Genomic DNA, 11,122 nt, shown 5'->3' with positions numbered 1-11,122 from the left:
TTGAGATATGCAAATCATACCACATGGGCAAGATGACTGAAAAGCCTCATTTTCAGTAAGATGGAACAAGATAGCAACTTGTTGGAAGTAACACATTTTGATGTGTGCAGTCGAATGAGTGCTGAGGCATGCAGTGAATATCATTATGTTCTTACTTCACAGATGATTCGAGTAAATGTTGAGTATATTTACTTGATGAAACACAAGTCTGAATTATTGAATGGTTCAAGTAATTTCAGAGTGAAGTAGCAGATCATTGTGACAAGAGGATAAAATGTCTATGATATGATCATAGAGATGAATATCTGAGTTACGAGTTTTGGCACACAATTAAGACATTGTGGAAATTGTTTCGCAATTAATACCGCCTGGAACACCATAATGTGATGGTGTGTCCGAACATCATAGTTGCACCCTATTGGATATGGTGCGTACCATGATGTCTCTTATCGAATTACCACTATCGTTCATGGGTTAGGCATTAGAGACAACCACATTCACTTTAAATAGGGCACCACGTAATTCCGATGAGATGACACCGTATGAATTATGGTTTAGAGAAACCTAAGTTGTCGTTTCTTAAAAGTTTGGGGCTGCGACGCTTATATGAAAAAGTTTCAGGTTGATAAGCTCGAACCCAAAGCGGATAAAATGCATCTTCATAGGAAACCCAAAACAGTTGGGTATACCTCCTAATTCAGATCCGAAAGCAATATGGATTGTTTCTAGAATCGGGTCCTTTCTCGAGGAAAAGTTTCTCTCGAAAGAATTGAGTGGGAGGATGGTGGAGACTTGATGAGGTTATTGAACCGTCTCTTCAACTAGTGTGTGACAGGGCACAGGGAGTTGTTCCTGTGGCACCTACACCAATTGAAGTGGAAGCTTATGATATTGATCATGAAACTTCGGATCAAGTCACTCCCAAACCTCGTAGGATGACAAGGATGCGTACTACTTCAGAGTGGTACGTAATCCTGTCTTGAAGGTCATGTTGCTAGACAACAATGAACCTACGAGCTATGGAGAAGCGATGGTGGGCCCGGATTCCGATAAATGGCTTGAGGCCATAAAATCCGAGAGAGGATCCATGTATGAAAACAAAGTGTAGACTTTGGCAGAACGGCTCGATGGTCGTAAGGCTAATGAGTACAGATGGATTTCAAAAGGAAGACGGACAATGATGGTAAATGTCACCATTAAGAAAGCTCGACTTGTCGTTAAGATGTTTTCCGACAAGTTCAAGGAGTTGACTACGATGAGATTTTCTCACTCGTAGCGATGCTAAGAGTCTGTTGGAATTATATTAGCGATTACTGCATTATTTATGAAATCTTGCAGATAGGATGTCAAAACATTGTTTCCTCGACGATTTTAATGAGGAAAGGTTGTATGTGATACAACCGGAAGGTTTTGTCAATCCCGAAAGATGCTAATAAGTATGCAAAGCTCCAGCAATCCTTCTAAGGACTGGAGTGAGCATCTCGGAGTTGGAATGTATGCTTTGATGATGATCAAAATTTTGGGTTTGTACAAAGTTTATGAGAAACTTGTATTTCCAAAGAAGTGAGTGGGAGCACTATAGAATTTCTGATGAGTATATGTTGTTGACATATTGTTGATCAGAAATGACGTAGAATTTCTGGAAAGCATATAGGGTTATTTTGAAAGTGTTTTTCAATGGAAAGCCTGGATTAAGCTACTTGAACATTGAGCATCAAGATCTATAAGGATAGATCAAAATGCTTAATAATACTTTCAAATGAGCACATACCTTGACATGATCTTGAAGGTGTTCAAGATGGACCAGTCAAAGAAGGAGTTCTTGCCTGAGTTGTAAGGTACGAAGTTAAGACTTAAAGCTCGACCACGGCAGAATAGAGAGAAAGGACGAAGGTCGTCCCCTATGCTTAAGACGTAGGCTCTTCAGTATGCTATGCTGTGTACCGCACCTGAAGTGTGCCTTGCCATGAGTCAGTCAAGGGGTACAAGAGTGATCCAAGAATGGCTCACAGGACAGCGGTCAAAGTTATCCTTAGTAACTAGTGGACTAAGGAATTTTCTCGATTATGGAGGTGGTAAAAGAGTTCGTCGTAAAGGTTACGACGATGCAAGCTTGACACCTATCCGGATAGCTCTGAGTAGAGAGACCGGATACATATAATGGAGCAATAATTTAGAATAGCTCCAAGTAGAACAGTTGTTTGGAATAGCTCCAAATAGAGCGTGGTAGCTGCATCTAGGAGATGACATAGAGATTTGTAAAGCACACACGGATCTGAAAGGTTCAGACCCGTTGACTAAAACCTCTCTCACAAGCAACATGATCAAACATAAAACTCATTGAGTGTTAATCACATAGTGATGTGAACTAGACTACTGACTCTAGTAAACTCTTGGGTATTAGTCACATGGCGATGTGACCTGTGAGTGTTAATCACATGGCGATGTGAACTAGATTATTGACTCTAGTGCAAGTGGGAGACTGTTGGAAATATGCCCTAGAGGCAATAATAAAAGTATTATTATTATATTTCCTTGTTCATGATAATTGTCTTTTATTCATGCTATAACTGTATTATCCGGAAATCGTAATACACGTGTGAATACATAGACCACAATATGTCCCTAGTGAGCCTCTAGTTGACTAGCTCGTTGTGATCAACAGATAGTCATGGTTTCCTGGCTATGGACATTGGATGTCGTTGATAACGGGATCACATCATTAGGAGAATGATGTGATGGACAAGACCCAATCCTAAGACTAGCACAAAAGATCGTGTAGTTCATTTGCTAGAGCTTTGCCAATGTCAAGTATCTCTTCCTTCGACCATGAGAGCGTGTAACTCCTGGATACCGTAGGAGTGCTTTGGGTGTATCAAACGTCACAACGTAACTGGGTGACTATAAAGGTGCACTACAGGTATCTCCGAAAGTATCTATTGTTTTATGCGGATCGAGACTGGGATTTGTCACTCCGTGTAAACGGAGAGGTATCTCTGGGCCCACTCGGTAGGACATCATCATATGCGCAATGTGACCAAGGAGTTGATCACGGGATGATGTGTTACGGAACGAGTAAAGTGACTTGCCGGTAACGAGATTGAACAAGGTATTGGATACCGACGATCGAATCTCGGGCAAGTAACATACCGATAGACAAAGGGAATTGAATACGGGATTGATTAAGTCCTTGACATCGTGGTTCATCCGATGAGATCATCGTGGAACATGTGGGAGCCATCATGGGTATCCAGATCCCGCTGTTGGTTATTGACCGGAGAACGTCTCGGTCATGTCTACATGTCTCCCGAACCCGTAGGGTCTACACACTTAAGGTTCGATGACGCTAGGGTTATAAAGGAAGTTTGTATGTGGTTACCGAATGTTGTTCGGAGTCCCGGATGAGATCCCGGACGTCACGAGGAGTTCCGGAATGGTCCGGAGGTAAAGATTTATATATGGGAAGTCCTATTTTGGCCACCGGAAAATGTTCGGGATTTTTCGGTATTGTACCGGGAAGGTTCTAGAAGGTTCCGGAGTGGGGCCCACCTGCATGGGGGGACCCACATGGACGTGGGTAGTGGGGGCAAGGCCCCACACCCCTGGTCAAGGCGCACCAAGATCCCCCCTTAGAAGGAATAAGATCATATCCCGAAGGGATAAGATCAAGATCCCTAAAAAGGGGGGATAACAATCGGTGGGGAAGGAAATAATGAGATTTCTTTCCTCCCACCTTGGCCAACGCCCCAATGGACTTGGAGGGCAAGAAACCAGCCCCTCCACCCCTATATATAGTGGGGAGGCGCATGGGAGCTATACACGAAGTTCTGGCGCAGCCCTCCCTCTCTCCAGTACTCCTCCTCTCCCGTGGTGCTTGGCGAAGCCCTGCAGGATTGCCACGCTCCTCCACCACCACCACGCCGTTGTGCTGCTGCTGGATGGAGTCTTCCTCAACCTCTCCCTCTCTCCTTGCTGGATCAAGGCGTGGGAGACGTCACCGGGCTGTACGTGTGTTGAACGCGGAGGTGCCGTCCGTTCGGCACTAGGATCATCGGTGATTTGAATCACGACGAGTACGACTCCATCAACCCCGTTCACTTGAACGCTTCCGCTTAGCGATCTACAAGGGTATGTAGATGCACTCTCTTTCTACTCGTTGCTGGTCTCTCCATAGATAGATCTTGGTGACACGTAGGAAAATTTTGAATTTCTGCTACGTTCCCCAACACCGGCCTCATCGACCACAAGGGGGTTGCTAGGCCCAATAAAAGGAGCAAACCCTAGGAGGCGAAGACAGCGTTCATGATCTTCAAGACTAGAGGGCAGCAGCGCCCCAGATTGCATCTGCCATGTAAACCCTAGACCTCTCTTGCCTATACAAAGGGAGGGGTAGGGTCCTCATTCATCATCTATCCACATATAGGAAACTCTCGATAGCAATCTCATTCACCATTGTAATCCCGCATGAGGTATCCCTCCATTATCAATCATCAAAACCAGCAGGACGTAGGGTATTACTCTCGGGAGGCCCGAACCTGTATAAACTCCTCGTGTGACCTCCGATTCATGACTTCCAGCTACGCTTGGACCCCTACCGAGGGATGTGACAGTATTTTGCACCGTCAACGGATGTGCCCGATCACGGCCGGGCCTCCCTGTATCCGCCCTACATTTGAGTTGCATATAAGGGTGCCGATCAGCTCGGACGTTTGAGGATGTTTTGAGGTGCCCGTGTGGTCGACTTTTTTTATCGACCACCGATCCGCCCGGACGTATGAGGGGGGCGGGGGGGGGGGGGGGGTTGAGGTGCTCTAAGGATGACGGAATATTTCATTACATATTCAACATCCACTGGTAGTGTTTTAAAGAAAAAAACAGAGAACCTGTAATCCCGAATGCAAGCAAACTTTGGAGAATAAACTAGTGGATGAGTAGTCAGCTTCTACTAGCCCCGACGGAGGAAAAACTGGTGGCTTGTTGTTTTCGTCAAGCAATTGACAATGGCCAATTGGTAAACTCCGGCCTCCGCAGTTGCTCTCACCTTGAAAAAGAAAATCAGGAACCCGTTTTATTAATAAATTCAGAAATCTGCTGGCTGCAAAGGAGGGAGAAGCACGCAACATTTGGGACTCCATTTTCCCTTCGAATCAAATCGGAGTCTGCGGCAGAGCTCCACTCGGCCGATTGGCTCCGCTCCACTGGAATCTGGATTTGCGGGGACGACGGGACAAGTCACCAGCGCGGGGGTCGGGAGACGGAGACGCTGATGCCCATGCTATCCTCCGCACGCAAACGCCAGTCAAAAGCTGACCTTTCCGGCTCACACATCAGGGATCAGACCACCGCACCACGCCACCCTGAGGCCTCCACGACACGACCCAGCCGCATCCCCAGCGCGCCACCCACCCCACCACATCCACCCCCACGAGTCCACCACCGCCGTTGGCCACGCGCCACCGCGCCACGACGCCCGGCCTCGCGTCCCCTGTTCGGCCCCGGATCCGCTGCGCTCACTGCCATCTACGAAGGCGGGCCCCGGCCGAGCGACTCCCACGGGCCTCCTGCACCGCGCTCCGTCCGTCGGCGGTAAAAAAAAGAGAGAGGAGTAAGCAGGGGCGGCCGGCTGTGAGACCCGGGTCCAAATCTGGGTGACGCCCGTTGACCGCGACCAGGAGGCGAGGGGAGTGGCCGGGAGCGAGCGAGGGAGGAAGAGGGGAGGAGTGAGCCGGACGGACGCAAGCGCGAGCAGCAGCGGCCACCCCGCGCACGCATTCGCCCGTACGCCCCCACCCGCTCCTTCCTTATCTTTCCCCCTCGGCGGCAGCCCCCCCGCCCTCCTCGGCGGGCCGATCTGGCATGAAGCGCCAGCGGTCGTCCTACGTCGACGACGACGACCCGGACGGCGACAGGCGGAGGTTCTACGACCGCGGGGGGCCGCCGTCGCCGCGCCGCCGCCCCGCGGAGTACGAGAGCGACGAGTTCGACCGCCGGGCCGGCTTCGGCGGCGGCAGGTTCTACGACCACCGCTACCGGGACTCCCCCTCGCCGCGGGGCTATGGCGGGGACCGCGCGATGCACCGCTCCGAGAGCTTCTCCGGCTTCCGCCGCGAGTTCCCCAAGGGCTTCCGCGCCGACCGCGACCGGTCGTCGCGCTGGGACGCGAGCGGCAGCGGCAGCGGCGGCGGCGGCGGCTCGGCGTGGCGCCGTCCCGGTGGCCCCTGGAGGGATCCGCACGGCTTGGACGGCCACAAGTCTGCCACCAGGCGGCAGGCGCCGTCGCCGCCTACGCCCCCTCGCCGGTCTCCTAGTGAGCCCAGGAGGAGGATAGATGGTCCCAAGGGGGACAAGTTGAGGAAGCACAACTGCGGCGCCGGTGAGATCGAGGAAGGGGAAGTCGCGCCAGATCCGGACGCCAAAGCCCCGCCTCCGCCTGCCGTCGCGGAGCATCAGAAGTGGGTTGACTCAGGCCGTCCTGATGACAAGGGAACTAGCAAGAGATGCGAGTTAAAGAAAGTGGATTCACCTGGGCCAAGACTAAGAGTGGATTTGAGAACTCAAGCTGCCGACAACTCGGGGAAGGAGAAAGGGAAGATCAGCGATGATGCAGTTGCAGAAGCAGGGAAAGTAACAACCACGCAGCATGAGAAATCAGCATCAGATGTCACAGGGAAAGTAGCAAACACACAGCATGAGAAATCAGCATCGGATGTCACGGGGAAAGTATCAAACACACAGCATGAGAAATCAGCATCGGTTGTCACAGAGAAAGTAGCAAACGCACAGCATGAGAAATCAGCATCGGTTGTCACAGAGAAAGTAGCAAACGCACAGCATGAGAAATCAGCATCGGATGTCACGGAGAAAGTGTGTGGAGGAGATGGAGCTGCCAGTGCCGTTGATCAAGGTGGAGAGAGCACTTCCTCCGCTATGCAGCTGGAAGCGCGGCATGAGGAAGTCGTTACACGACAAGATGGTGCCAATGCTGCTCATGTGGGTGGGCAGAGCACTTCATCTGGTATCCTCAAGGAGGCTACCATGGAAGAAGTGACAACACAAGTTGAAACTGCCATTGCTGTCAATGATGTTGGGAAGGGCACTTCATCCAGCACACAAAAAGAATCACTGCAGGATGTAGTAATGGCATTAGGTGAGACTGCTAGTGACGATGATATTGTTTGGATTGGCAGTTCATCGACTACGCTGCAGAAAGTTCTTCCTAAAGAAGCAACAGATGGAAACATCAATGCCGGTGGCGATGTTGGATATTGCGCTTCGTCCAGTATCCTGCAGGGGGCGACGCAGGAGGAAGTGAAATATGTAGATGTAGCTGCCAATATTACAGATGCGCCGAAAGAGGTCAGTTCTTTCAGTATGCCGAAGGAAGCGGTTCATGAAGAGGACACACCGCTAACTGCTAATACCATTAATTTGCTAGGAGATAGCAATTCATCCGTTATGCTGGAGGAAGCAATGCATGAGACAGTAACCACGAAAGAACTATCTGCCAATGCGCTTGACATAGCTGGAAAGAGCAGCTCATCTACTATGCTCCAGGAAGATGTCATGACTTCTCTCTGCCAAGAGTCTCAAGAAATTAAAGAAACTGAAATAGGAAATGTTGGAGACAAGAAGATTGATGAAACAACTGAATCTATCGCATCCCAGCCAGTGGAAGAGGGACTCGAGAGGTACGGTTGTGAAAATAGAGTTGCGCTTGACAAAACTGAAGTTGTAGAAGAAAAAGAAGCAGCGGTTGAGAATGAAATCGTTGCGAAACAAGTAATACATGTTGATCTGGAGGCCAAACTTGCAGGTACTGGTGCTTTCCTTCAACCACCCAAGGACCATATTAAGGATACTGAGGAAGAGGACACGACTTTGGATCTGATTATGGAGAAGCCAAGGGCTGAAGATAAAGGAAAGGGTATAGCATTTGATGTCCTTAATAAGGCAGGTGGTGGTACTTTAGCGGGGAGAGGTTTTGACATAGGATTGCAGCCTGACACAGACCAAAAAGAAGCATGGAAATCTACAAGCACTACTTCCGTAAAGCAGGAAGATGACACACTCAAGATAGGGAGACTCGATCTTTCACTAAGCTTGTCAGGTGGTTTACACGATCCTGAATTCAGAAGTTCTGTTCCCGGACCTGATTCTGTAGCCCATGGACCATGCTCTCAGTTGTCGTCGTCATCATCATCATTCTGCACAAATTCAGATGGAATAACAGCTTCTGTATCATTGACCAATTCTCAAGCATTTGTTCGCAACCCTAGTTTCTCACATACTCAACGGTCATTGGACAATTGTGAGCACTCAGTAGGCAGTAAACCTTTGTTTCAAGGAGTTGATCAGGTGAGCAACAGCACAGGATGGCAAGTAGAGTTGTCGTCAAACATATCTACCGAGAAAGGGAACCCTACCCCGCTACTTCAGAAAGCACTCCAAAATGGTCATTTGTCAGATACCACTTTGGTTGGTGTGAACATGCAGAACAATGGGCTATCGCCAGTCCTGTCGACAGCACATAATCATGGTTCGCTTGATGCTGGATTGGGACATAGTAGACATAGAAGGCAGCTCACAAGAGAGAGAAGTAGCAGCAGTCTTTCAAGGGGTGAGCTACAGCATGAGGAACAGCTTGTTCTGAATGGTGCTGGTGTTGTTGAGAGGGTTATTTCCAAGATTGTTTCAGACCCTCTGAATTATACAGGAAGGATGCTTCAAGAGATGACAGGCAATTCTAGAGCATATTTGAGGGAGGCCATTTCTGAGATCATAATTAATGCTGATAAAAGAGGACAAATAGTAGCGTTGCAGGAGGCACTTAAAAAACGATCAGACTTGAATAGTGAAATACTGCAAAGGTGTCCACGGGTGCTGTTGGAGATACTTGTTGCTATAAGGACGGGTCTTCCAGATTTTTTAAAGAAAAGCAGTAGCATTGCTACACCTGATTTGGTTGACATTTTTTTGAATTTGAAATGCCGCAATCTCTCATGCCAAAGCGTTCTACCAGTGGTTGATTGTGATTGTAAAATTTGTAAGCAGAAGAATGGTTTCTGTAGTTCTTGCATGTGCATTGTCTGCTTGAAGTTTGACACGGCATCTAATACATGTAGTTGGGTTGGCTGTGATGTCTGTCTTCATTGGTGCCATACGGATTGTGGCTTACGCCACTCCCTTATTCGAAAGGGGGGAGCTGGTTCTAGGGCACATGGTACTAATGAAATGCAGTTTCATTGCGGTGCTTGTGGACATCCATCAGAGATGTATGGTTTTGTGAAAGAAGTCTTCCGAACATGTGCCAAACAATGGAGGGTGGAGGCTCTGATCAGAGAGCTTCAATACGTGGAAAGGATCTTCTCTGCAAGTGATGATGCAAGGGGTAGGAGAGTCAGGGACTTTGTCAAGCAGATGTTGATTAAATTGGAAAACAGGGGTTATTATTCTGAAGTCATCAAATATGTCATTGCATTCTTTTCTGGTAAGCCGCTACCATAAGTAGTGAGAAATAATAGTTAACATTGCCATGCTTGTTCAGTTCTTGCTTTTACTTATATATTTCTAGACATATAAGACTAGTGACCATGTTATCGTCAACCATGCTTGATCTTCAAACCAATGACAGTTATCCAGCTTGTAGGCTTTCTCATTAAGGATTCTCCAGTACTACAGATTTTGTGGTCCATGCTTTCAAAACTGGTGTAAATACGAGTGCAAGCTGTCATCGATCGGCAAATTATATCTTGCTAACGCTCTGTTTCTAATTCCAGATGACAATCCTAACATGGGCAGTGGTCCATTAGTGCCACTAAAGGGCATTCCATGCAGCATTGCTGAAGGAATAAATGGGATTCCTAGTTCGAGTCGAACGGCAACATGGTTACCATCAGTTACCTTAGAAGGAGTCCCGTTCCTACAAAAAGCAGGTGTTGTTTCTACTGCTGGGAGCCAATCGATGTCTAGAAAAATAGCTGAAACTGGATTTCAGGCGGTCAATAATAAGCCAGTTTCTGATGAACTGGATGGTCTAGTGAGGTTAAAGCAGGCTGAAGCAAATATGTACCAGGAACGTGCCAATGAAGCACGTAAAGAAGCTGAGAGTCTGAAAAATATCGTGATGGTAAAATATGCACGCATTGAAGAACATTATGCTACTCAAATGTCTGAACTCCACATAAATGAGTCGCAAGAGAGGCGCAAGCAAAACATTGAAGAACTTCAAGTCATTGAAAGATCGTACCATCAATTTCTCAGCATGAAAACGAGGATGAAAGATAACATTAGGGAGTTATTGTTGAAAATGGAGGCAACAAAACAGAATCTAAGCACATAAACGAGGTTACTGCCCGTGTTTAGTTGCAGATACCAAACTTGCTGAGCTTAGTGAAGGCAGACTCCATATTGTGTAAGTTATAAATCTTTCATGGTATATTCCCTTGATGATGCTGAGACTACCATACAGTAAGATTATTTATTCTCAAATGTTACCCAGTATCTTCCTTTCATAATACATTCAGTTTTTGAAGCTGACATATCTACACAAGTTTTACATGTTATCAGCTCCTATATTTTGTGCACCATTCACATTGGTAAAATTATGAACAATTAACTTTAGTTGTTGATGCTTATTTTTGAATAACTATTTACATGCATGGGTTCTGTTTTCCTGATGTAAGTTTCTGTGAAATGGACTAAACAAAGTCACTGATTCTTTTCGAAGGTTCAGCTACTAAATTAGGCCTTATACAATGCAAGGTGCTTAGAGAAATAAACCAGGCTTTCCTTAAGCACCGGTGCTTATTTCTATTGAGTAGACGCTTAATTAGGCGTCTCTCCTACAGAAATAGGCACTGGTGCTTCAAAAAAACCCGGTTTATTTTCCAAGCACCTCCGTAAGCACCTAGCATTGTACAAAGCCTTAGTGGACCTACCATTGAGTTCTATTCTTATTAAGAACATACCATCTGCTATCAGTAATGGCATGGCCTGTTGATTCAGAGAATTATCACAATGCAGCTACTTTGCACTTTCTTTTCCTATTTGAACAGTTTACTACAATGCAGACCCACACACAATGTCGTATATGATTATCATAATGTAGAAGAAGCAAAAAAAA

General features: G+C 47.1%; 1 protein-coding gene across 1 annotated transcript in view; it reads left to right on the top strand.

Annotated features, from left to right (window-relative positions):
* Positions 1-5,406: 5,406 nt before the first annotated feature.
* Positions 5,407-11,122, top strand: part of LOC123085158 (protein OBERON 4) — a 7,149-nt gene continuing 1,433 nt past the window's right edge. The window contains exons 1-2 of the mRNA XM_044506759.1: positions 5,407-9,487; positions 9,777-10,411. Of these exons, the coding sequence (XP_044362694.1) occupies positions 5,857-9,487; positions 9,777-10,339 (4,194 nt within the window). The 5' untranslated portion in view covers positions 5,407-5,856 and the 3' untranslated portion in view covers positions 10,340-10,411. The remainder of the gene's footprint in view (positions 9,488-9,776; positions 10,412-11,122) is intronic.

This window comes from Triticum aestivum, chromosome 4A, assembly GCF_018294505.1.
Source record: "Triticum aestivum cultivar Chinese Spring chromosome 4A, IWGSC CS RefSeq v2.1, whole genome shotgun sequence".
Classification (NCBI taxonomy): Eukaryota; Viridiplantae; Streptophyta; class Magnoliopsida; order Poales; family Poaceae; genus Triticum; species Triticum aestivum.
Note: the sequence above shows the minus strand (reverse complement) of the source record. Positions and strands in the feature narration are given on the sequence as shown.